This window comes from Cucumis sativus, chromosome 3 (genome assembly GCF_000004075.3).
Source record: "Cucumis sativus cultivar 9930 chromosome 3, Cucumber_9930_V3, whole genome shotgun sequence".
NCBI lineage: Eukaryota > Viridiplantae > Streptophyta > Magnoliopsida > Cucurbitales > Cucurbitaceae > Cucumis > Cucumis sativus.
This window is the reverse complement of record NC_026657.2, coordinates 35,626,717-35,654,665: the sequence shown is the minus strand read 5'-3', so window position 1 is coordinate 35,654,665 and position 27,949 is coordinate 35,626,717. Positions and strand designations below refer to the sequence as shown.

Genomic DNA, 27,949 nt, shown 5'->3' with positions numbered 1-27,949 from the left:
AAACATTCCATAAATATTTTGTGCAAAATTGTTAATAAATAACTTTTACGATTTCTTTAAATACAAGGATTTGAAGCGTCAAAATTGAATATAAATTTTTATTAAACTTTGGCAAGTTTGCATTTGGTCGCCTTTCTCTATTTTTCTGCACTTGTGTAGAAAAAAAAAACAACAATTTTCTTACTACTTTGATTGAATTTTATGAGAATAAAAACTTAATTTAGATGATTTTTTGAGATTTTAAATAGATTAAAGTGAAAATAGTTTGAAATCACTCACAAGGGATAAATTGACCCTTTTCCTTTTTTTTTTTTAGCTGACCATGTGGTATAGACTCAAAATTTTTGCACCTTTTGGTTGAAGATATTCAACGACCTTTTGGTTGAAGATCGGAAGTGGAGTTGTGAATTCTTAAAAATTGTGAATTCCTAGAACCGAAGTTTACAACACCTTAAAATTCACTGTTCTACTCTCATAAACTCTTAATTAGTTGAGCTTAACGATTACATTTTGACATTTTTGTCAATAGGTCCACCTGAGATATGCTCCACAATTTTTTTTTTGTTCACTTTATATCGTTTATCCTTTCTCCCTCTCTTAAACTTACTCAATTTTTAAAAATTATTACTCTTTTTTGGCTTTAGCTCCCCCCGTCGTCTTCAGGAATTTTCAACCACAAAGCTCAAGAATTTTTCAAGATATTAATTTGAATCCAATCAAATACGTACCAAAATTATTAATACTAATCGCTTATCTTGGGCGAATCGATATAATTAATGTTCAACCATCAGTTTTACCACGAATGAACAGAACATTCAAAAATGCAAAACTCACGATGAAAGTATTCGCTATGACCCCTATAATCACGTATATAATTCAAGCTGAAAAGCGTGCAACAAATTCTAAAGAGAAGTGACATTTTGGGGGATTTGATTACTCGGTTTTTGAGTGCGGTAGCTTTGATTTCAATGATTCAATGACGGCCGAGAAATCCTGATCACTGAGGCCATGAGATTTGGCTACCTTGTAGAGCTCATTTGCAGCTGCAGCAATCGGGGTCGATTGCGAAACGGATTCGGCTAAACCCAGAGCAAGCCTCAAGTCCTGAAACAGTTGGCCACATGAGAATTAAGAAATTGAGAAAATGGTGGTATGGAGTTTGCTAAAATGTAAAGCAAAATTACCTTCTGTTGATGCTTTAGAGGAAAGGCAGTGGGATAAAGGGATTGAACCATTGATGGCCCCTTGAGTGAATACATTGGTGCACTGATGGCACCCTGGGAAACCACCTGTCATGAGAGACACGAAGCATTTTATAGTTCAATATGGGTCACAAACAAAGTTTTAATGCTCAAATATTTTTCTTTTTATTTTGATGATTTATCCATATCTGTTTAGACATCACTTTTTAAAAGAATAATAATAAGTAGCAAGAAACTGAGCTTTTATTGAAAAATATGAAGGAAAAAATGTACTAGGTCATATTATAAAAAAAAAATCTAAAAAAAAGTTCAAACGCTAGTTACAAAAACGCACCCTAATTTAAAAGAATGAAACCAAAATGGTAATTACAAAAATCTGATTAACGTACTTCCGAAGCTTATAACAAAGATTGATAAATTTAAGGTTTCAATAATACTTGGGTCGTTGTACTTTTAGTTTTTGTTCATTTTGGTTCCTACACTTTTAACATTAGTTCATTTTGATCTTTATAATTTCATATGTTCATTTTGGCTTTTGTACTTTTAAAAGTGACCATTTTGGTCCCCTAGTTTTCATCAAAACGGTCACTTTTCAAATTCAATGACCAAAATGAATCAATGTTGAAAGTATAAAAACTAAAGCAAACATATTTGGAAGTACAGGGGTAAAATGAAAATTTTGATGGGTAAGAACCAAAATGAAAAAGAAAACAATAAAAAAGGCAGGACCAAAATAGTATTTAAATCTAATCCAACTTCTCCCAACTAAAGCTGTGCTCTATGGCAAAAAATCAAGCCTGAGACAGAGCTCTCCTTCTATGACAAAAAGGGAGGCTCATTAGTACTCCTCAAAACCAAGCCTGAGCAACTGATTCATGCGATGAGAAGTGGGGCAGAAGTCTAATTATTTGATTTTTTTTCAAAGGCTCGTTTAAGCATTGAGAATAAACTAAAGCACAACGATTCTGGGGAATACCTGTACAAGGATGCTTGGGTCAAGTCCTACTTTTTCACTTAGAAGCAATCCTTCAGAGAATGATGCCATCATGCTACAATACAAATATTTAGAAAAATAAATACAAAATTTTTGCAAAATACTAACTGACTGAAGTACCAAATAGCAATTAAGAGATAAAATATGGGACAGAACCTTCCCATGATCATGTTGACAACAAGCTTCATTGCAGCTCCATTTCCGACTTCCCCAAGATAAAATTTTGACTACATGAAAATAAAATATACAAGCGGGAAGATGTGAAGTAGCAGCAATTTTCACTAAACTGTTCGTCAAGTAGCTTAAATTTCTAACTACCTTCCCCATGATGTCCAGAAGCGGAGCAACTCTTTCATACAGAGCTTTGTCACCTGAATTTGGAGACACTACATCAATATGGTAGTCTTTCTACAATAGAGATATGAGATACATAGGAGTAGGCACAGAAAACAGGCAGTATGATAAATGTAACTGATGAATCTTGAAAGTCTCCTCTGCACTCGCTACAAACTAAATGCACGCATTTATATAAAGTTTACGATGTAACCAAGAGAATTTCTTTTGCAGAAAGTATGACTCGTGATAAAATGTTAATTCTTTAATGATACAAGTTACTGACCCGCAGTAAGAAATATAAGTTGTCCATCTTCCGCAGGCTTTTTGGAGCCGGAAACTGGAGCCTAGAGGAAAGTTGTAATCGCCAATTAGCGAGTTCAAATGTCAAGTATTACAGTAAGAACATTGGGAAGCAGTCCTAGAGTGCTCATTCTAATTGGTAATTGCTCATTGTACACGTGGATATAAGCATTATCCTACCTCCAGAAATAGAGCTCCCGTATCCTTTATACGTGCACTAATCAATTTAGAAGTAGCACCATCAACTGTTGAAACATCCACATACCTGCCAGAGGAATAGAATACGCTAAAATGTCTACACGATCACTAAACTAAATCACAGGACATCGTGAGAAAGCATTCAAATTAAAGAAATAGAAAAATGAATGGAAGTTCCAGCAGGAGAGAGATGTAATTAAAAACACTAACAAAATTTGCTCAGACTAAATTACAGGTACAAATTTTGGTAATACACAGTGAAGAGATCGGATTATAGTGTGAAACAAGAAGAAAGAAGGAACAATAGAAGTTATACCCTTTTCCTGGGCTCAACCCACTCGCAGCTCCATTTTCCCCTGTAGCAACATCCAACTGAAAATGGTAGAATAAGTTAATTAAATCTTTTTTTTTTCTTTTATTATTATTATAAGAACAAAGAAAGAGAGAAAAAATAAAAATAGTACATGCAAACCAACCCAAAAGAAGGGAAGCTAAAGAAGACGGCTCCAATCAGGCAAGATCAAACTTAATGGATTATCGCTGAAGTCCCTATACACCCACGCTGAAAGGAAAGTATGAAACATAACGAGGGAACAAACTTTCTCTTGGACCGTTTCACACCTTTAAACTCTATTGTTTATCTCTCTCCAAATACCCCAAAGTAAGGCGCAAATGCCAACTATCCAAAGGGCAGATGAAGCAACAAATCCTCAATCATAGAACTCTAGGCCAAACAACAATGATGCCAAAGGCATGAAAGGAACGAGACCAAACAGTCAAAGTGTAATCACAAGACTATAAATGTTGATCGAGGTCCTCCGTTGCTGCCTTACACATGATACAGCATAGCAGACCTATCGATGAGGATGACCTTCCCCTTAATTCAACAAAGATCCATGGTTAACTTTGTCATGAAGAACTTGCCAAACAAAACTCTAACCTTCAAGTGGATTTTAACCTCCCACAGAAAAGAAAAAAACTGAAAGACTAGAGGAGGTACAAACAAAACAAATTTAGAAATGAAAAAAAATTTACACATTTAACCCTTAGAAGGATTAGAAATCCAAGTGCGAAGATCCCTCTTCCCAGGAAAAACAAAGAAATCTCCTTGTAGATAAGATGACCAAAAGGAGGAAAAGACAGAAGTCGCCAAATGAAGTCTCCTAAAGGAAAGGAGGTATAAGCGAGGGAATAAAAAGTAGAGGGATTTGTCACCCAACAAACTGCCCTCCTAAAAGTAAGTACTCACTCCATTGCCGAATCCCCGCCAGCTCTGAAAAAAATTAAACAACAAAAAAACAAAAGTAAAAAGGGAAACACCTAAGAAATAGCTTCCCACAAGTGTGTGGAAGTGCCTTTCATACTCCCACTTGAAATTCACTTGAAATGATAAAGACCGTATAATCGCAATAACCTTGTGCCAAAGGCTGTTAAGATTCTGGGGGGAAGTGCCACATCAATTTACCCCCAAAAAAAAATGCTTTATTACACATACCTAACGTTACTAATCCCTAAACTTTAATGCTCCACTGGCTTGGATACCACACTCCAATTCATAAGATGAAACCCTCGACCTTTTACCTACTCTCTCCAAAGAAGTCTCTCATACTTTTCTACAAAGCATTACTAATGGAAACAGAGATCCTAAACGAGGAAATACATCAGGATTCCCTTTAGAATAGATTGAATTGAACCGAACCAAACCTTCCTCCAAAAAAAGTTAAGCTGAAATAAACCACATATGTATTCTTCAGAAGGTTTTTGTATCTTTATTTGGATTGAATTTTTCCCTTCTGTAAATTTCATACTATAAATTAAATTGTTTACTATTAAAAAAGAAAAAGAAAAAAAGTAATAAACAGTCAAAGAATTGAAGTTAAATAGCCAAAAAATTGAAGATAAAATATACTCACTGCACTTTCAGGGTCAGCAAGCATAGCAAATGTGACATCACAACATGCTGCCACTTCCTGAGGAGAAGGCTGGTATCTGCAGCAGTGGACTTGTTCAGTAATAATTGAAGCGTTGGAGTAAAATATCAAATTAAAACTCAAACGAATCGAGATTTTTAGCATATAAATTACGTTAATCGAAAGGATTGGTTGAGAATAATAATAATAAAAAAAAGGAGTTTCTTAGAGGACCAAGAGTGTAAAACCACCCACTGTTTCAGTAACAATCATATGGGAGACAAATGCAGCACATCAAGGACTATTAACAGTTGAAAAACAATTCATTAAAATAGCCCATTAATGGGCATAACGCGTATGGGGTAGTATGGGGTAGTTTTTAAGTTTGAAGAAAACCAACACTAATTATTATATCAAACTAGTAAAGGCCTATCGAGCAACTCATAACTAAGAACTTCCTCCGATCATTCTACTCGATGGACTATCTACTCTAGCCCTCTCAATGAACATATATTCTAAATCGTTTCAGAATGAACTAGACAGTTTATCCAGATCGTGACGAATATTCTCCAAAATTAAATGTTATTTATCTTGCGAATTTACAGACATCATATTCTTGATTCTAATTTCTCTTTTGAGTTATTTATGAGTCGTCCGGTGAAATAAATCATTTGCACTTCAGTTAAATGGCCGATTTTCCTTTTTCGTAACTTCAAGGTATTGACCATTCGATGGCTTCTGGCATTAGAGATATCTGATATCCTCCCCTTTTATGTTCTACATAGAAAACTTGTCCATCCTATCCAAGCATTAGTAGCAAATTTAGCAATTAAATTTAAATTAATTAAGTATATAGCACAATTTTTAAAAATTTGTAAATATAGTAAAATTTGTCAAATTCTATCAATAATATAAGTCTATCATTGATAGACTATGTTGCAAATATTGGTCTATCACTGATATACCATATGAAGTCTATCAGCGATACAAGTCTATTAGTGATATTTTTGCTATATTTGCAAATTTTTTAAAATGTTGCTATATCCTTAATTATTATTACTAAAATAGTCATCCACGACAATTTCTCATTAAAGCATACTATACGAGAAGTCGTTTCAAATACGTGCCTGCTTTTAGTTTAGTATTAGAAAAATTGTCAATCTGACTAAATTATTAAGAGATGATATTTTGTTCGTTATTAAAACAAAATTGAAATTCCTTTTTATTTTTTATCAAAACTGCTTTTATTATTCATTAATAGAATATGTTCTGTTTCTCTTAAAAAAATTCTTTTCATTTTAATGTGAATTGTGATAAGCTTTTGTAATCTAATAAATACATAAATAAATCAAATAAATGTAATTAAAAATATTGAAACATTATTTTGTATGTAATAACTTCTGAAAATATTTATACAATTTATTTGTGATAGACTATAAATAACTACATATAGTAGTTTATTTAGTCTATCACATCAAATCTTAGATAAATGGTGATATTTTGTTATATTTTATAAATATTTTTATTTATTTTACTATACTTGAAAATAAGGTAAATTACATTAAATAATAAAAAATTAAAAAAAAAGAGTCTATAGCACCGCTTTTTAGTACAATTTATTTTCAGGGGACTGTCAACTTTTACATTTACTACTCTTACAATTTAGAAAATGCACCCATTTTTGCAAACACCCCTAAAAATAACCCAAATATATATTTCCTACTAAAGTATAGTTTCTATTTTTTCAAAGAAAAATATAGTATCGTTTCATTTGTTAAAATATCAACCACGGCATATTACAGTTTTATTAGTTAAAATATTAGCAACCATTTTATAATCTTCACCATACATATGATAATATATTTTTGAAAAAGAAAGAAGAAACCCAAAGATGTGCAAGACCTGTAATCCTTCGATCTATCTTTTAAAATGCGAAATTCGAAGTAGAAAAGATTGCTACATCTAGACCTCCTCTTCTATTGAGAACGAACGATTTTAGTCGGATGGGGGACCATTCACAAAACTAATCGCTCCATTTATTCAGATCATATCATGTAGCTCGAAGACAAAATTTCTCTGGTCAATTTTCCTAGAATAAATCTTAATGATAACAAGTACAGGAGAGGAATCCAAATGTTTCTCTAGCGGAACTAGTACTTTCCAAAGTTTCCCAAGATTATACGAGTCACATGTTACTCAACTCTCATGTATTCCAATAAAACTTGGCGTTTCAAACTGATTTCTATGGTTCCTTTCTCACTTAGAGAAAGTCTCTGTTTAGCTTAGGAGTTCCCAAGATTATTTGAACTTGAATTCACTTTTGCTTCTCATTGGAGTGCAACTCTATTCTTTTTTCCTTTTCCAATTATTCTCTCTATCAAGATATAACTGGCACTTTCTTTTCAGAATTTCGTTTTAAGTTTTTGGATACCTCATTCACTCCAATGAAATATATGTTTCCTTTCCTTGTTTGCTGAAAAAGATTACTTTGTGAGATTGAGAAAGTTATTCTCCCAGTTTCTCCCCTAATTCTCCTTTTCCTTCCCTCTCAAATCCTATTTTACCGAGCACTACATAAAAGTCTTACCACTACCCTGTGCCCTAAGACTGTCTAACCATACCACAGATGTATTTTGGACACTAAGTCCTCAAAACCTCAAAAGGTGTGGGCTTTGCTTGCATAATGACATTAAGTATGCAGTGTATATATTATATATTGGGACATCCAGAACTTACTTTGCACCCAAGTTGATGAGAGGATCGCATTTGCTCTTGGTCCTATTCCAGACTGTCACATCGTATCTACAAGCAAGAGGAGACCACATATTAAACGCATAAACTATCGGTTTTCTTCAACTGGAATAGTCAAAGTACTTGAGACACAAATTCTATAATGTTTAAAATAAAATGTCATAACATTGTACTTATCTTAGTCAACCTATAGTATAGAAACGTTTGTAAGTTAATGATACAGATTTAAAAGGAGAATCGAGAAGGAAACAGTCAAAGGAAAAAGCGTTCTCATAAATCATACCCAGATTTTATAAGATTCTGCGCCATTGGTGAACCCATGATTCCAAGACCTACGAAGCCAACGCGCAGCGTTTCTGCATATACAACAAGTGAGAGATCTGTTTTTCTTGATAATATTTTAATGATAGTATGAAATTACAATAGAATAGGAAGCCCAAATAGAGAAATTACAAAAGAACTTTCTAACTGAAAAAGGAGAGTGGAAAAGATATAGTGGTGGAATAAGGGGAACATTTACACCATTTCACAAACTTATTAACTACTGCATAAAGAAATCTATATAAGAGTTCTTTTTCATGGAAGTTCCTTCCACTCCTATCTTACCAAATGTTCCAGCAAAATGCTCCAACTCTATAATAAGTGAGTGAGATCTGTCAAGTTTGCTAGCCAGTGAATTTTCCAGAAAAACGAGAACAAATACACCAAGTGGACAGCAAAGCGAAAGGGTGAAACTAATAAGTCAAACCTCCAAAATTAGATATCACTGCATTGCGAGTCTTGTTGCTTTCTTATTTCAGCGAAAATCAAATCCTTTTCATCGTTTTAGTACAATTTAATTGGACTGCTATGTCTCAACCCAGACATTTTCAGCACTTCTATACCTTTATTTGCAAATTGTTTGGTCCTAATATGAAGGTTGAACATCAGTGAAGGTACACCAAAGCTTTGACAGAAGCCCTAAAAAAGGATTCAAATTCAACTAAAAACAGAACTCAACTCCAAAAAATGCAGGGGAAAGGCGTATTCATGTAGTCACGCTCGTCAAAGCATAGCCGTAAAATCTCTCTATTTGATCACTCGTTGAGACCATTTCTCAATAATGATCAAGAACATGCTTTCACCAACATCTTCACCTTCCACGATCTACTGATCCTGGCCTTTCCTAATTATTATGAAAACTAACTCCAATATCATGCACTGGCAGCTTCCACTTCCTATTTACCTCCGGCCATGAAATTTGCTTCATCACAAAGATTGTCACAACGACAGAGAATCAGAGATAAGAACTCCAGCTCTGCTGTTCACTACTTTATTTTCCAGAACAAAAAACGTGAACAATTTCTTTCTAATTTGGATGGATATATATTACCAAATCTCATCTAATATCAAAACTCTATCAAACCTGAAAAATGATCTAAAATCGCAACAAGTAAACGTGGTTCCTTTCAACAGTTACATGTAAGCTAAACTAGCTTCAAAAGCCGTCAGATTACGTAATGCATTTTGGTACAGAAAGTAAAAAATTGCCACAACTAGAAAAACGTAGGTCAGAACTACAACAGCTACGGATCACTATTATATTTCCAAGGGTATGGACAAGTGTATCAATTCTATATCTTCAATCTCACAGCTCAAGCAAAGCAGAAAACGATTCTAATCATCTCCACCGCATCCACAACAAACAAACATAACAACTACTTGTAATTGTAAACCGAAGTACTACAGTTACAAGAGAGGAAAAAAAAAACATTACTAAGACCTCTAAAAGCCGCCGATCAATACAATATTCCGTAGACCAAGAATTATCAATTATTTGTAACAAAGATGAATCTATTTATAAAATGATCATAATCATCCACACCGCAAACTCAACTCAACGATCGGAACGACAAGTAAGACAATGCACCTCCAAACAACATATAAACCGAGCTAACGACACAAAAAAAGAAATCCAATTACGTTCTAGAAGTTATGAGGTATAAAATGCAGGCGAGAAAATTACCGGCCGCCGCAGTCGCATCGGGAAGAGAAGAGCCAAGGTTTGACATATTGGAGTTGATGTGTTTTGGGTATGCTAGAAGACGAAGATCGTGGAAAATGGAAAGCGAAAGATTGAAGGAAAGAACCGGGCGACTGCAATCAGCGTTACTTCGAACTGTGATTCAGATATTTGAGTGTTATGGAAATGAAAAAAATTCACTGACAGAATGCAGCGAAAAGAGAGAGCATTTGATTGGCGACGGCAGGCAGTTGGTAGGCCATTAAAGAGCTTGATACGGTGTCGTTTAGTGGTTAGGTTCCCATTTCAGCGGAATTGGAACTTTTTTTAAGAGAAATGACAAAACGATGGCGTTGCATACTCCGTTCTCGAATTTAGTGTCTTTTTAGGGTAGTTTTAAAAAAGATGAGGTGATTTGCAAATTATTTGTAAAAGCAGGGTTGCTTTCATGTTTTATTCCCACTGAATGTTCATTTTCTTTATTATTTTTTCTGGCTTCTTTTATTCAATGGTTCTCCACTTTTTTCCTGCAAATTAATTGTTTTCTTTTTTTTCAAGTTCTTACATTATTGTTATTTAATTGTCTTTTTCTTTTACTTTTTTTTTAAAATCTTTTTCCTTTAGGGTCCTTTTTTATCTTTTAATAAAATTTAATATAGATCAAAGTCTTCTCTTATTGGATTTAAATCTCATCTCATCCCTTTCTTTATCATTTTTCCTACATTTACCTCAATTGTCATTTAACTTAGTCAAACCACTTGTGACTTTCATTGTCGTATCTTAATCTACATTGGCTATTACTTGTTTGGTGATCATGTAACAAAGAAGAACATTGGGAAATGATATGATTTGGGAGGACTTTACAGAGTTGATATTAACGATTGTTGCTTGTTCCGGAGTTGTTTCTCCTTTTGATGCCCATTGTGTCTTAATCATCCATCTCTCTCAACGGTAAGAAGCTTTGTCCTTAGTTTCATAACCTGTCTTTCATTTAATTGTGACCCATGTCAACTTATCAAATTTCAAATGGAAAATTAGGCATGCGCATCATGAATTCAGATCTAAGATTACTCTTATTGCTTCTTATAAATTAACATGTATAACCCTAAATTACATAAATTAGGATTAGACTAATTACGATCTCTCAAGCATGAAACTGCATTTATTTTGCCAAAATTCAAATGTAACTCTTTGAGTTTAGAGGAGAGACATGAATGAACCAGTACCGCATCTGAATGAGAGGGGTCTTGAAGATATGAAAAGGTTAATAAAAACTTGAAAGTACCACATCTGAATGAGAGGGATCATGAAGTTAATAAAAACTTCGAAAGAATTAAAAGTTATTACATATACCAATAAGGTGCACCTTCCTTTTTGATAGCTCGATCATAGAAAATTTAAAGTTAAATAAGCTTAGCTTGGAGCAATCCTATGTTAGGTGACTTCTTGGAAATTTTTCTAAGATGCATGTGAGTGAGGATACAACATTCTAAAAAGTAAGGATAATGTTGACAGAATGTGGAGAATGTCGGGGATCTGAATTCCTACATATATGCTCTAGCTTGAGGGGAGTACAATAATATATATGTAACTATAGGAGCTTATTAATCTTATGTCCAACGTCAACATAATTGTCACTTCCAATTAAGTAAAATAGATGTGCCGAAGTAGAAGACGCACCAGACTTAGGCCAAGAAGAAACAATCCCACTGGTCAAATCAGATACTAAAACTTCTTTAAGTGATAGGATAATAGATGAGGCATTAGAAACTTCACAACCAATAATTTTTTTTATGATATATGAGGATAGGGTGAAACAAACACCACGAGCATGCACTTTTCCATACTCATCACTACTAGTACTAGGATCATTTAAAGAAACAAGAAGGTTGACAATGAGCTCTCAAATAAGAAGATAAAATGGACCAACTTAAAAAGGAGTCTTAAAGAGATCGACTTGATGAATAAGGTCCATGATAGCCAAACAAGACTATGTTCATAAACCATGCAATCCTCGACAACATATTTATATTTTGTCACATTCTCTTTACGATGGAAAGATGTCATCAATAGGTACAAAGGACATATTTGAAGAATGTTTTTTATGCTCTACTCTAGTGCTGATTTGAAGACACTTCAAGAAGAGTAGGTGAGTAGATGAAGTCTCATTGGAGTTCACCGTGGGAGATTTTTTAGTAGGACATGGTTGTTTGTCACTTGAACTTTTAGAGAGATTAGTAGTAGGTTAGAAGGCAACGGTAAATTCAAGACACTTAACTAGTTAAGTAAGAACAACATTATCACCAAAGGAATCAGATACATTCTCATCAATATTTAAAACCAAGGAGGCAGAATTTGATGGAGAACAAACATAATCAGAATTAAGTGGACCTAAAGCAAAAACATTATCGGTAGTATTTAGAGTATAGTCACTCCTACCAACATTTGCAAAACCAGGAACCCCCAATGTCAAATACCATAAGATTGGGACAACTCTATACTCCAAACACAAATATTTGAACTACAAATACAAGCGAACTCCAAACATCCTATCTCAACTCAGTGACAGTAGTCATTTTTTTCACTATTACATTCTCATTACATTTTATTTCCCTTCCACTCAAGTTAATGGGGCTAGATTTTCTTCATATATAATGGTGACAATGAACAAATAAAATATTATGAGCCAAAGGTCATTTCTCAAATCACTAGGCAAAAGAAAAAGAAAATACAAATACAAATACAATTGGGGAAAGAAAAGAAGAAGAAAGAAGAGGTTGAACTAGTAGATTTTGCAATCAATTCTGCAACTTGACTTTTAAAGCTTCAATGACAGCTGAAAAATCTTGATCACTGAGTCCACGAGATTTGGCTACCTTGTACAGTTCATTAGCAGCAGCAGCAATAGGAGTGGATTGAGATACAGATTCTGCCAAACCTAGAGCAAGCCTTAAATCCTGCCACAGAACCCCTCACTCTTTAGAGAAAAACTTCTATTTATAATGAGGTTTCAACATATTATTAAACAAGAACAAGATTATTAATAACCTTCTGCTGATGTTTCAAGGGGAAGGCGGTGGGATACTGGGATTTGATCATTGCTGGTCCTTTGAGTTTGTACATTGGTGCACTAATCGCCCCCTGAGAAACTACCTGTAATTCAAATGTATTGGGATTATTCTCGACCACTCACTTGACAAACGCAGTTAGTGAAAGGAACAGAAAGTGAAAGAAAACGCAGTTAGTGACCTTTCTCGCCTGTGATAAGACCAAAACTCAAAGTGAAAGGAACAGAATCATTGTAGTAAAGTTCTGAGAGTTTGAATAGTTTTGGACATGGAATGCAAGGTAATGTATGTGCTTTGCTAACATACCTCCACAACGTCATTTGGGTCGAGTCCTACTTTCTCACTGAGAAGCAGTCCTTCAGAAAAAGCCGCCATCATGCTACAATTTGGAAAACAAGAACGGGAGTAATTGTCAAGAACCGCCATATTAGTTAAAAGTTTGGTACAAAAAAGACTGATGGTCAAATTTGGAGCAAACCTTCCCATGATCATGTTGACTACTAGTTTCATGGCAGCTCCATTTCCGACATCACCAAGATAAAATCTCGACTGACAGTATATATACAAATGTTTAAGTTCATAGTGTTATGCTTGAGACATACATAAATGGTGAAGAAAAAAAAAACTTATAACAATACCTTCCCCATGATGTCCAGAAAAGGAGCAACAGTTTCGTAGAGAGATTTGTCACCTGAATATGCAGCTACTACATCAAAATTGTAATCCTCCTATAATAGGATCATAAACACTAGCTCTGAGGGATAAAGAAATACCTTATGATACAGGAAACAAAATGAAAACATATAAGAAATTTAAGAGAATGATCCTATTATTTAAACAACTCAATATTAACAACTCTATCATCTCAGTTTATATTTCAACCGACTAGGTAACACTAAAGAATATGAGCAAAGTTCTGACCTGCAGTAAGAAATATCAGCTGTCCATCTTCTGCTGGCTTTTTGGAACCCGAAACAGGAGCCTAGGGAGAAATTCCAAGAGCTGGGTTAAATTTCTCTAACAGCCTTTATATACGTTATAATTGCTATCTTACAATCAATATTGAATTGCCCAACCTCCAAAAACAAAGCCCCAGTATCTTTTATACGTGCACTGATCAACTTGGAAGTAGTATCATCAACCGTTGAAACATCCACATATCTGCCATAGACGACAGATGAAGCTATATGAATGAAACCTAAATTAAATGATGATAGTATATACATCCAAACAATCACACACAAGGAAGAAAATTTTATTCAGAACAGTTAATGATGTTTGGAAGTGAAAACTGGATTATGATCTTTTACTTCTTTTGTTTGTTTTGGTAACTCAATTTAGTAGTCTTTCCAAGACTTTTGGCATGTGTGTGAGTTGTAATGATTATGTCACTCATCTGTTAGGATCCCAACTATTAAACCATCAATTCATCCAAAAGCTTTAGCTAGTGGTTGAAGGCAAATTTAATTATATATCACCAACACTCCCCCTCACTTGTGGGCTTGAAATATTTGAAAGGCCCAACAAGTGGAATCAATTTTACCTCACTTTTGGGTTGGAAATATTTGAAAGGCCCAACAAGTGGAAATTGATTTTAATTGGGGAGGAAACGACAATGCAGGGGCTTGAACACAGGACCTTCCTGGACCACCTACTCTGATACCATATTGAACCACCAATTCATCCTTAAGCTAGTGGTTGAAGGCAAGTTTAATTATATATCACCAACACTAACTTAACAAGAAATACTCAAGAACACACAACAACTCAAGAACAATAAAAAATGGAAATATGTCACAAGAACAATCAAATATGGAAATATATGAAAAAATATTGAAATGTAACCTATGAATTAATATCGCAAGAACAAATAACCCCTAGCCTTTCAAGAGGGTCAGACCCTCCCCAAATTCCCACTCAAGGAATTTACTACAAAACTCTTCATACCATTCCCTAGCCCCTCTCCTTCTACTTATAGCAAAATAACCTAACCAACTTAATATCTAATTACTAAAATGCTCTTCCTACTAAACATACTAATTATCCCCACATAATCCTAACAAAGAGTCTTACATCATGATGAAGGAAGGATCACCTGCCTGACTGGGACAAAGGAGGGACCCTTTAGTGAGTGGCTTGTTGGCTATTTAACGATCATTTCGCTTGACAGGGTGAAAGTTAGAGCAAAATATGAGAAAACTCCTTACTTCATTCTATACAAGGTTCAATATATATAGGAATACATGAAAACCTCAACTAAAACTAGTAAATTACAATAAAGGACAAAAGACTAATAAGCTTCTACACATATACTATCACACTCCCACTCAAGCTGAAGCATATATATTAATCATGTCCAACTTGTTACATAGGCACTCTATTCGAACTCCATCAAAGCTTTTATAAAGATTTCTCCAAATTGTTCTCCAATTTTCTTCGCATATCCAGTAGACACCAAACCTTGTTGTATTCTTTCCCGAACAAAATGACAATCAATTTCAATATTTTAATACGGTCATGAAATACTAGGTCATATGCAACATGAAGGGCAGCTTGATTGTCACACCATAACTTAGTGTTAAACCCCAACTCAATTAATAGTTGATCTAACCACATTATTTCACATTGATTGTGTCATCGCTCTATATTCTGACTGAGCAATTGATCGTGAAACTACGTTTTGCTTCTTACTCTTCGACGAAATCAAATTGCCTCCAACAAAACCACAATACCCAAAAGTCGATCTTCTGTCTTTTTTATCCTTCAATATTCATATGACCATGATCTTCATATAGGATCACACATCCAGGTGCAACCTTAAGGTAACATAGAATTTGTTGTATTGCATCCCAATGTTCCATTGTGAGTGAAGTCATAAACTGACTCCCCATGCTTACCGAATAAGCTATGTCTGGACGTGTTACTGTAAGGTAAATCAACTTCCCAACCAGTCTTCTATATCTCACATGATCCTTAAATGGTTCTCCATCTTTATAAGGTTGTAGACTAGGCATCATTAGAGTATCGCATGGCTTGGCTCCCAATTTTCCTGTCTCACGTGACAAATCAAGCACATATTTTCTCGATGACATAAAAATACCCTTCTTGTCTCTCATTGCTTCAGTACCCAAAATATATGTTAGCACTCCCAATTCTTTTGTATGAAATTGACTTTGGAGGAAAGACTTAAGAGACAATATATCTGATGTATCACTGACGATTATAACAATATCATCAACATATACAACAAGTAGAATAGTTGCCCGTGTAGATCTTTGGTAGAAAATTGAGTGATCCGATTTGCTTTTCTTCATTCCAAACTGCTCAAGTTCTTGACTAAATTTTCCAAACCATGCGCATGGACCCTATTTCAATTCATACAAGGATTTACGAAAGTGACATACTTAATCAGTCACACCCCTTGAGCAACAAACCCAGGTGGTTGCTCCTTATAAACTTCCTCCTGAAGATCACAGTGGAGAGTCATTTTTAATGTCAAGCTGGTATAAAGGCCAATCTTGAGATGTTGCCACAGAATTGAATAACCTGACATAAGTGGGAGCTTAGCAACAAGAGAGAATGCATCAAAATAGTCAACCCTATATGTCTGATCAGAAACACCAGCACGTGTGACGGAAGGCAGCAGTTTCTGGCTGCACATGTGACTCACGCACAAACTATTTTTCGGCCAAATTTTGGATTCCTACAGATCGGCAAGGGGCTTTCTTCTGAGTTGGGCAGTGATGGAAAAAAAGAGAAAGAAAACAACACTGGCTGACGACGGTGGAATTTCGATGAGCTGATGACAACGGCAACGGGTCTAAACTACAAAGGAAATACTCCAAACAAAAGTAGGAGACCCAACTCTCCACAAAAAAAGAGATGCCCTAAGCCTAAAACCCTAAGGTTCACAAATCTCCAAATTACTCACAAAACCTTCATCATTGCCCTAGGAAATACCTAGAGCTCCAATACCATGTGAAAGTTAAGAGTAAAGTATGAGAGAACTCCTTACATCATTATGTACAATAGAGTTCAATATATATAGGTATACATGGAAACCCTAACTAAAAACTAGTAAATTACAATAAAGAACAAAAGACTAATAAGCTTCTACATATATGCTATAACAGAGAGAAAATGAGAGAATTTTTTAGAGAAGCTGAGAGCCATTGAGGAAACTGGGACGTGTAGTCTATGATTAGGTTTTATGTCTTTCTCTGTCTATCGATTCTAAGGATTTTTGTAACTACCCTTTGATTCTTAATCTCGAGTCCTCGACAACTTGAGCTTCTATTTTTTTTTTTCAATTTCTAGTTTGTTTTCACTGAAGACCCTTTTGATGTGAGATTTTCTGCTTTTTTGTATCATGTACGACCCATTAATGCTCTTTCCTTTGCCTTGAAGAAAATTATGTTTTTCATCTACAACACGAGCTTTGAGGATCAATGAAGAATAAAACAACTTCATGGTTTAGAGTAGTTGCAAGAAAAAAATATCCTAAAGGTCAGACTATAAACGAGAAAAAGCAATACCCTTTTCCTGGAGACATTCCACTTGCAGCTCCATTTTCCCCACACGCAACTTCCAGCTGAGAAAAAAAAAACGAAAAGAACACAAATAGAAGCTGGTTAAAATTGAGACACCATCCCAATTTAGATACAAAAGAGGTAACATACTCACTGCACTGTTCGGATCAGCAAGCATTGCAAATGTGACATCACAGGATGCTGCTACTTCCTGAGGAGAAGACTGATATCTGTATAACCCAATGTATTTGAATATTACTGGGAAATTTCCAATTTGTTTTTATATACTATATTTTCATTTAAAGAATGAAAAGCAAACCAAAATTGAGACTTGCATAAGACGCTCCAAGGACAACTGGACAATAAACAAAAACAAAGTTGTCCAAAATATTCTATCCCGTCTCCTTTTTTTCTTGATATCGAAAGCCTCTTATTCCTCTAGCTAAACTTTCCACAAGATGCCCTTAATACCGTTCAGCTCTAAAAATATTGCCTTCTTTTTGTGGAAGTGGCACAAAAATTCCACAAAAAGACCACAATTAGTCTCTACTTCCAACACACATCGGCCTTGTCAAGTTAAGGGTTAGAAAAATTTACACCAAGGAGCCATAATGAAAGGGCACCAAATGAAGGGATGATTCACCATTCCACTAACTTGTTAACACATCACAGACCAGTAAGTAGAGATGCATAAGATTAGATTTTTAGATTACATTTTATCTACTATACAAACCACCAAAGAGTAGAGTCGAGAAAAAGTTCTTGACCATCTAGACCTTTATCACCTCCTATAGCTGGGGGAGTGGGAGGGGAAAGCCAGACACCCTGTAGCTTTGAGGAAATATCTGGCCCTCTTTCATTGAGATGTACAAGGGGAAAAAAACTAATTTTGAAGTGTACTTCAAATGGCTCTCATTCACTCATGAATTCCAATAAGAAAAATATCAGAAACAGAAGAAAATATCATTAACCTCACACCAAGGACACCAGAAACTTACTTTGCTCCCAAATTGATGAGAGGATCACATTTGCTCTTGGTCCTATTCCAAACAGTCACATCACAGCTGCCATAAACCAGTAAGGGATTCACATATAATATAAAAATATTAGCTTCTTCAAGTAACTAGTTTGATAAAAAGTAAGAACAAGTAGTAGGTTAGCCGTTAGCAGGTATTAGCAACAGAAACAGCCAACTCAAAACATACAATATTTCCTGCCAGTTCCTTGAAACTACAATGAGACCAAAGTTAATTAAAACTCAGTGGTCAGTAGTAACATTTTGAATTTTTATCAGAAAATACATGGAAAAAGTTTTGAGCCAATTTTCATTAATAAAATCAGTATTGATTTTGGATCATACAAATTCTAACTGCTACAGATGACCACTATTAATAAAACAAAATCAAGTAACACCATAGTACCCAGATTTTATAAGGTTTTGTGCCATTGGTGTACCCATGATTCCAAGACCCAGGAAGCCAACACGCAGCTCTTCTGTTGATAAATAAAAGAAATAAATAATAAAGAAAGAAAAGGAAGAGGAAGAAGTAGAAGCATGTGTTTAGATAATAGCAAATAGTTCACTAAGAAAATGTATGAGGTATTACAAGAACTTCATGTGAGAGCCATACACTTGTACAATAGGCTAACAGGATGTCTAGACATTATCCATGAATTCAACTGTAGCTACTTTATTAGATGTTTTTCGTTGATGTTATAAATCAAGAATTTTTGTAGCATTTTTTAAACCAATTACTCAATTCTGAAGTTACATGTGAGATTCCTAAAGAAACACAAGGCTCGTGTCCAGTAAAAAAAACGTCAACTCGAGTATAGCTTTCTCTGGAGACATTTGATTTTGAAGTTATTGTTGGAACTAATGGGATTGGCCCTTAGGGTATTTATGGAAAATTTATGGAAATACTTACCCTAATTCCTAAATCTTTTCCCTTTTTTATTCCCTTGTGTATTCTATTTATTCTCATTATTATACCTATTGTAAAAGTTATCATAAAATAATAAGAAGAAAAATATTATGGTTTTTCTCCCGGTACTCTGGTTTTCACGTAAATTTGTGTATTCTTTGTGTCTATTTTCAATATGGTACCGAGCTCATTAAACCCAAACGGGTATTCAGTCCAAGATAGGTGAACACAAAGAGGCACCATCTTGAGGTGGCATGTTGGAGATGTTAAGAGTCTCACATTGAAAATACCAAAGAGACTCACACTCAATATAATATAGATGGACTACTCCTCTCATTGTCAATTGATTTGGAGATGGAACCTCATACCATCAAACATTTATACTTAAGAACTAAGAAGTAATGCAAGGATTATCTAATAGGCAACAGAAAATATACTCATAGCCAATTCATGAGTACAAACAACAATTTACTCACTATAATTTTAAGTTATGAACAAATTAGTCCTACCGTAACAAATCTCATCAAAATGAAGTTCAATTTTCATTATGCAGTTTTATAAACATATTTAGTCCTTAATTAGTATATGAATCACGTGTAAGCAATCTCCATTAAATCTTAACAATATTTCTAATGATTGAGATAGATCATTACAAATTTAGAAAGTAAAGGGAGTAAATTTACAATTCCATGAACTAATTCTTTTCAAACTCTAAATTGTTACCATAATGAAGTACTAGAACCAAATTAAGTTTTTCAACCTTATATACACAATGAAAATTTAAACATGTCTTTAAAGATAGTCAGAAGTTAATTTACTAGAAATTAAACAAATTTTATATAGTGAATATCTCAGATTGAATTGCAGTACATTTCTTCTACCTTGCATAGCTACCTCCATTTTTAGTTCAATAGTCTCCTATCCCTAGCCTCTTCAAAGAAAACTACATCAACATTCTTTGGTAATTGAAACCAGACAGGTCGATTCATAAGAAAATCAGAGAATTCTACTAATGCGGAACCAAAAAGAAACCAATGTGCTAAAAGTACTAAACAAAGAAAGTATAAAAAGAAGATTGGGCATACTATTACCTTTACCAGAAGAAGCATTGGTTGCTTGAACAGAGAAAGGCTTGAAAGAGAGAGAAAAGGAGGGTTTGGTGGGGAAGTAGAAAATGGGTCTGGTTCCAAAATGGAGTGGAAGGTGAGGGCAAAAGCTCGAGGACATTGCGATGGCAGTTGAAGAGAGATGATGACTATAGGGAGCTCTGACCAAGAATGTCATCTCAGGGGAACAGAGAACTCAGTGCTATAGTGTGCTAATTCGATGGCTGAGAAGAAGCACGCTCTTCTAGGTGAAATTTTTGGAGCGTATCAGAAGATAAAGATAAAAGAAATAAAAATGGTGAAGCATGAGCACGAAGCCGCTATCCGTTCCATGTCCATGACATGATCCGTTGGGCTCGACGAATATCACCCATACTAATTAACGGTGCGTTACTAATAGTGACTTACACCCGAGTGAGTCGGTAATAACTTACACCATCTTTGCAAAAACAAAAATTTTAGAGATAAAGTTGCTCGTAAAACAATAACAACACACCAATGACCATTCATATCCCAAATACTATTAAATGAACTTTCGACACAAGAGTCAAAGTAAGATTTTAAGAAAAATGAAAGCTTATATATATATATAGACAGACAAACAGCAGGACTAACCATAGGGGTTCCTCCATCTTTTTACAAATAAACTTAGGTAAAGTTGGATCGGTTATTCTCGACCTCAATTTCAAGGTCAAAGGCTAACATTTTTAAGTAAAAAATGACTCAATTACCTCATGCTACATGCTTGTAAAAGGCAACCCCTAGAAGATGAGCAAGTTTGGTTAGTGTTTGAGCTAGATGACCAAATCGCTTCACCCATTTTTCAACACTCCCTTACTTGAGTTTATTTCTTACACGTCTTTGATTCGTTTGGGATAAGGTAACTTTTCTAAAGAAAACTTCGTCTCTCTTATCTCTTCATTGTTTTCATAACTACAAAATTATTTATAACATTCACAAAACGGTCCAATTCCTAATTTTATGAAAAGATCAATAAAATGTGGGTGGGTGTTCTTTTAAAAATATATATTGGAAAAACAAAATAGTAAAAATCTATTAAAATTAATAAATAGGGTCATTCAAAAATATAACAAAACTAAAATATTTAGAACAATTTCAAAGATGAAAAAAAAACTCGTACACCTGCAATGAAAAATACAAAAAATGCGTGATTAGTTGACATTTAGTCCATAATATATACGATCGTTTAGATTGGACTACTATTTTTAATCTTTTTATACGACAATTTTTTCATATGAATCTTTAGAATTGTCTGTACATGATCTTTTAGATTTAATCATTTAAATTTGGATATACGATAGTTTATATTTGATATATTAATTTTTTATATTTGGTATTTAGATTTGATCGTTTAAATTTGACTAACTAAATCTCAATATTTTTTTTGTACACATTTTTCAAAAAAATTTGGTACAAGATGTTAGATTTGGCTATTTTTTATACAATCGTTTAGATTTGGGGGACGATCTTGAACAATCAACCAATTGAAAAAAAATTGTGTACATGATCTTGAACAACAGTTTGATTGGAAAAAATAAAAGAAAAATGACACAAGAAGAGAAGAAACACAATGAAGAGAGAGAAAATCGCTAAAGAGGAGAAAAAAGACAAAAGGAATGAGAAATCTTTTAAAAGAATGGCTAGCTTAATCGACTTTTCATTCTGTTACACGGGTCATACATATTTTGACGGTTGGTTATATTTATGAAAATTAATTTCAATAAATCAATATTTTAACTTTATAATTAGAGAAATTGTCAAAAATAACAAATTTGACAAAATATTTGTAACATATAACAAAATTTTCAGATTTTACTGTTAATAAATATTGATAGACACTCTAATGCTTTTATAAGTGTTGATAGACGTTAATAAAAGTTTATTAGTTTATATTAAAATTTAAAATTTTACTGATAAATATTTTAATATATTTTGCTACTTTAAAATTGTCTTAATGATAATTATTTATCTATATTATGTTACCATTTTTTTTCTCGCAAGAACACTATTGTAAAGTTGAAGGACATACAAAAGTACAAATGAAAGTTTATGAAAAATTTAATGACCTAATACAAATATGAAGTTACTTACAATTCAATCAAAGTCAAAACATTAAAAAAAAAAAAAAAAGTAGAAGGAAATGGAAAGAGGGACGAAAATTGAAAAAGACCCTTCTCATATTTCACATGTAACTATGAAAAGATCCTAAAAGATGCAGGTGCTATTATTTGGTAGTGTTGTAGTAAAATAATTGATCAACTTCTGAATGTGAATTATCATCATTTGTTTGTTTTCAAATTCAAGAGTGTTTCCTAGGAAAGGTCTTTAACCTGTGCTTGAGTCACCACCTTTCCTATTTACACAAAAGTTATAGCAATTATTTCAACGGAGCACTCTACAGTTGGTGACATAATGGATTCAAACCAGTCAAAAAAGCTTGTCATGCTTATGCAGAATCTCTAAATAGAAGTTACTGACTCCACTCAAGATGCTTCTAACTATGGTCAGAAAAGAGGATGTTCATGATTCAAATCATTAAATAATTGCTCAAAAGCCTAAAAGTTCTTTGTGTCACATGAATTCAAATATGAAAATATGTAGGGCAAAAAAGGCTATACAAATTTATAGCCTTTCATTTTAACAAACACTAACATACCAACTTCAACATGGAATTAAAGCCACCACTTCTAAGTTTAAATCTCAGACGATTAATATGAACGTGAAAGAATAAAAATTTGAACTTTCAACCACCTCAAGGAACAATAGTTGTCATGCCTATCAATTACGGCTAACTTATACTCATATTGGCAAATTAGGGAGCTAGCGATTTCAACATTTAATACGACTACCGACATCCAACTCATGTTAATAAACAATGGATGAGCCATGACCAATAATCACCAATCAAGAGAAGAGTAGATGTCAATTACTGGTAAGTTGTACTCATGTTGGTGAACTTTATTTTTAATGAAAAAACCTAAAAAAACCGACCCACAAAAACACCCCCAACTAAAGGAAAGGGGACCAATGAGAAGATTGCCTCCAATGGAATAATTACAAAAGGTCTTCGAAATTAAAGTCTAAAAGGAAACATGAAATCTAATCAAAGACCAAACCTTACTATGATCCATTCCCCTACCACAAAACACCGGATCATTCCTCTTTCCCAAATGGCACACGCCCCAGTGATCCATGTGGGTAAACTAGGGTCAAGGAAGAGTAGATGCCAAAAAAATGAATAGTCCTAAAACATCCGAATTATGCATACCTTCCCTCCATTTCCCAGAACTAATGCACATAATGGAAGCTAAAAAGAAATACAATCAAAGTTTAGGGGCAAACAACAAGAATTCAGATAAATGGGAGTTTGGGAATATGAAGTCTGATGAAGAAAATCTGCATGCTAATACTTAACTATTGAGTATAAATTTAAGATACTTTCACGGTTTCTCTCGCATGGCCTCCTCGAATAATTTCTTAACAACACGAGACAAAAGAGTACTACAACTTACAAGAAGGCCTCTGAAGATGATTATCAAACTACAATTTGAGATACAACACAAAACTGATCCTTGTATATTTCACAAACATGAAACTAAAGGTAAATAATGTACAAAGACAAAACTCTCTAGAACAAGCCTAAGTTAGAGCAGCCAATAACAATTAGCTTCATCAATCTTCCTCATCTTCCTCATCATCTAAAAATTCTTCTTCTTCTTCATCTTCGTCCATCTGTTCTACATTATCTACTTCATCATCTACAATAAAGCCTCCTAAAGTTTCATCATCTTCATCTTCTTCAACTTCTCCATTATAGTTCTTATTAGATTTAGCAGCCTTTCTTTGATCATTAGAAATCTTATTGCGATCTTTTGATCTTGTGGAGTATTTGGGTCTTTGAGACTTTTGTACTTTCGTAATCATTTCAACAGCATCTTCATTCTCATCTGTCCAATCTTCATCGTCACTGTTTGTTCCTTTTTTTCTCTTTCCGATTACTCCTCTCTTCTTTTTCCTCTCATAATCTTCATTGTCATCATCACTGTCTTTACTCGGCCCATCCAGAAACCAGTCCCATTTTTTCACATCACGAATCACCCGATTGCCATAACATTCAAACTCGTGTCCCATGACAAGAAAACCAAATTCTGACATGAGAACAGTAAGAACAATCAGTATCATTGATTCAAAATTTGGAACTTCGAAAACAATGTTTCGTTTGTTCTCTAAAGTATCTGCTAATTCTATTAAAATCCTACGCAGGATATGCAACAATCTGGAAAAGTGATGATTCCAATTATTTTTCTCTAAATTCTCTAAGGAAAACTAGAAAGATTTTCGAGAGCAAACATTAGTCAGGATTCAAATTCGTGTCCCATTACAAGAAAACCAAAGTAAGAACAATCAGTATCATTGACTCGCAATTTGAAACTCCTAAAACAGTTATATCGTTTGTTTACTTAGTAGTATCGCCTAATTTTACTTTTCGATATCAAAATCCTAGGCGTAATTTGGTAACAACCTGGAAAAGTGACGATTTCGATTACTTTTCTCCAAAGTTAATAAGGAAAATTATATAGGTTTTCGGGAAAAAACCTTTGACGGGATCAATGCCAGAAACATCGATATCATCTGAATCAGAAGAACGCGAAAAAACTTGCTTCCCTTCTTCGAATTCAGCGATCTTGTTTAATTCGAACCAAATTGGTTCTTGCCCACCCACGCAGAACGACTCACCAGGCGCCATCTCGCCCTTTTCCGATCTTTTAAATGTTCTGATTTCGCCATTTTTGCTGCTCCGAACCCAGATAGGGTTCCTACCGATGACCTCGAAGGAAACTTTAGGCTCCATGGGAGCTCCATTAGTGTTCTCTGAGGTTTTAGCTTCAATTAAAATGTGACGACGAGATATTGTTCGATCTTTGGAAGCAAATCCTGAGCCTCTTCCGAATACTGTCACTGGCTCTCGTAGAACTAACTTTGAACCGTCTTCGCCGGTGATTTCCATCGCTTAAATGCCGCTTCTAAAGGATTTGAAAGCTAAAATTTCGGAAACGTTCTGTTTTTGGCGCCGCCGTAGCCGACCGGTGTCTTCAAGCTGTTCCACACGACGTGTAGCCCACCGAGCGCCTGACGACATGTCGTTTCATAACTTTACATACTTTCCTTTTAAAAATGTAAAACTTTCACGGGAAGATTTGAATTTGAATAACTTTTTTGTTTTTAGAAATGTACAAATGTTAGTTAATTAAGCTCATCTCTAGATTTGTATTTTCTTTTATGTACAATTTCTTGAATTCTTAGGTAAAAGAATCCGTGTATCTTTTTTTTTTCTTATTTCCATGATTTATTTTATCTGTTCTAAAAAAAATTAAAATATTTTTACAATTTTATTTTATTTTATTTTTCGAATTTAACTACAATGCTGGACACATTCTTTAAAATAACGAAATATTAAAATTAACAAAATTGGCTCCTTTAAATTAAATAAAATCAATTTTATCACAAATTCATTTAAATTAATATAATAATAGTTCAAAATTTTAATGATTATTTGTTTTTGTTAGTATAAATGGAAGATAAGATAATTTGAATTTAAACTTTCTTCAAAGTTGAATTAAGTTTTTGTTGTCAAAGTTACAAACAAATATTTTGAGAAATATTTAATATTTTCTTAAAAAATACATTTGAAATATACTTTTACATTTTATTATCCTTCACATTTCACAGCATCGGTGAGCCAAATAATTGTTATCCCTTCTGGACGATGACATACCCTACCATTTTCATTTTCTCATTGTCTAAATTCTTTGACCCTTTCAATCATTTTATGAAATAAAAGTTATTTTCACCATGAAAATTATAAAGCTCTAAATTTATTATAAGAAAATCAATTTCAACTCTTTATTAAACTTGATTTAAAAATGGTTCATGCTTCCAAAATGTGTTTCAAATCTGATATGTATGGATAATTTTGAAAAATTTTAATTAAGAGTTTAAATTAATTTGGTTATTAAAAGTTAACGAATTAATGGGATAAAAATGTATAAGTCTAACGTGCTATTTAGTCGAAAATACAATCGAGAGTATAATACATTTGTAAAATTTTAAATTTTAAATTAATAGTTTAAAGTTGGAATATTTAAATATAGATTCAAACAATTTGGGGCTTACGTTATTATTTTATCTAAAATTTGTTTTAGTTTTTCTTTAAATGAACAAAAATTATTTTAGCTGCTTGTTTGGATTGCACACTCCTAAAAAAAGTTCACATATAAATCCTAAAATAATAAAAAATGTTATAAAATAATGAACAAAAATAACAATAAAGTAAAATAAGATAGGAGAGAAAAGAAGGAATAATGAGTTACCTCAATTCTGATGTGTCTACAAATGATCTCCAAACCTTCTATTTAGAGGGTTACGAGAATAATGGTTACACAATCAAACACAGAGATGGACAAGAAAGTTATGGAGATTGAATGAAGAGGTTAGTGAATGAATTTGTAAGGTGTAACTAAGGAGGTTACGGACATCTAATAAATTCTAAAAATAGAATAATCAAAACATAAAAAACAGATTTGTTTTATTCTTTTCCTACGATGGATAAATTTCAGTAGGAAATAATTTTCATTCCCGTTTCATATTATACATGGTTGGTGAAAGAATTTAAGAATTGTACACAATTCAATACAAAAAATTAAATATAGAAAAATATATCTTTTTAGTTCTCAAATTTTGATGAATATGTGCTTTTTAGTCCTTGAATTTTAAAAATGAATATTTTTAGTCCCAAAGTCTATAACAATAGACTCATTTGGTGTTTGAGTTTTCAAAATGTATCTTTTTAGTTACTAAGTTTTAAAAAGTAGATTTATGAGATCCTAAAAGTATTTTATGTTTGATTTTTTTTAAATTAATGGTATAATATTTAAAATAAAATAAAAAAAACAATTGTAGAGAGGATATGGTTTTTAAAAATTATTCTTCTAATTTAAAATGTTACATAATTATTTTAAATTAGAAATATAAAGTGATTTGAGATATATTTTAAACCTATTTTTAGAAACTATAAACTAAAGTTATATTTTGAAACCTCCAATATTAATATATATATTTTTAAATCTGAAAACTAAACATATCTATTTTTAAAACTAACAAAAAGCACGTATTCATTGTACTTTTTTTAAAAAAAAATATATTTGACATTGTGGAATCAACATACACTATATGTAGCAAATGGAAAAGAAAGTCAAAGTTCTATTCTTCTTCTTGATAGATATATATAGGAAAAGAAAGTTGTGTGAATATTTGAAACATGAAAATTTATTCAATTTGAAATGAAAATTTATTCAATTTGAATGAGTTATGTTTTGATTTTAATCAAGTAACAAATAAGTTGAATTAGATTTGATAAATGTGTTCAAGTTTTGTATTTATTTGATTTTATTTTGTATCTTGAGGAGTTACTAAGTTGCTAGTTTATAAATAGCAACTTAGTTATTAATTTGTAGCATTCAACTCCAAATTGAAAGTTATGTCGTGTCATTCTTTATTTATTTTGTTCTTGAGTTAGTTGAGAGCAAGTATTTAATAGTTATGTCATA

The 27,949-nt window shown here is 33.3% G+C and overlaps 3 protein-coding genes across 4 annotated transcripts; all 3 read right to left on the bottom strand.

The window, feature by feature from the left end:
• Window positions 1–705: 705 nt before the first annotated feature.
• On the bottom strand, window positions 706–10,045 carry LOC101204237 (glyoxylate/succinic semialdehyde reductase 2, chloroplastic). Its single transcript, XM_004146769.3, has 12 exons — window positions 9,697–10,045; window positions 7,975–8,047; window positions 7,677–7,742; window positions 4,944–5,019; window positions 3,347–3,402; window positions 3,013–3,097; window positions 2,816–2,876; window positions 2,515–2,567; window positions 2,353–2,423; window positions 2,179–2,251; window positions 1,185–1,289; window positions 706–1,104 (listed from the first exon to the last, which is right to left on the bottom strand). Exons 1-12 carry the CDS (start codon window positions 9,740–9,742, stop codon window positions 934–936), a joined length of 936 nt encoding a protein of 311 aa, XP_004146817.1. The 5' UTR covers window positions 9,743–10,045; the 3' UTR covers window positions 706–933.
• A 2,034-nt stretch (window positions 10,046–12,079) lies between these two features.
• Window positions 12,080–20,671, bottom strand: LOC101203992 (glyoxylate/succinic semialdehyde reductase 2, chloroplastic). Of its 2 annotated transcripts, none has more exons than XM_004146768.3 (12): window positions 20,307–20,584; window positions 18,712–18,784; window positions 18,289–18,354; window positions 17,445–17,520; window positions 17,297–17,352; window positions 13,838–13,922; window positions 13,683–13,743; window positions 13,400–13,452; window positions 13,240–13,310; window positions 13,068–13,140; window positions 12,742–12,846; window positions 12,080–12,650 (listed from the first exon to the last, which is right to left on the bottom strand). In XM_004146768.3, exons 1-12 carry the CDS (start codon window positions 20,497–20,499, stop codon window positions 12,492–12,494), a joined length of 1,071 nt encoding a protein of 356 aa, XP_004146816.1. In that variant the 5' UTR covers window positions 20,500–20,584; the 3' UTR covers window positions 12,080–12,491. The 2 variants fall into 2 exon arrangements, with proteins under 2 accessions (XP_004146816.1, XP_011652345.1); XM_011654043.2 differs by having other exon boundaries at window positions 12,192–12,650; window positions 18,712–18,781; window positions 20,307–20,671.
• Window positions 20,672–23,723: 3,052 nt separating this feature from the next.
• Window positions 23,724–25,567, bottom strand: LOC101211610 (nucleolin 1). Its single transcript, XM_004146800.3, has 2 exons — window positions 24,939–25,567; window positions 23,724–24,490 (listed from the first exon to the last, which is right to left on the bottom strand). Exons 1-2 carry the CDS (start codon window positions 25,348–25,350, stop codon window positions 24,015–24,017), a joined length of 888 nt encoding a protein of 295 aa, XP_004146848.1. The 5' UTR covers window positions 25,351–25,567; the 3' UTR covers window positions 23,724–24,014.
• Window positions 25,568–27,949: the final 2,382 nt, after the last annotated feature.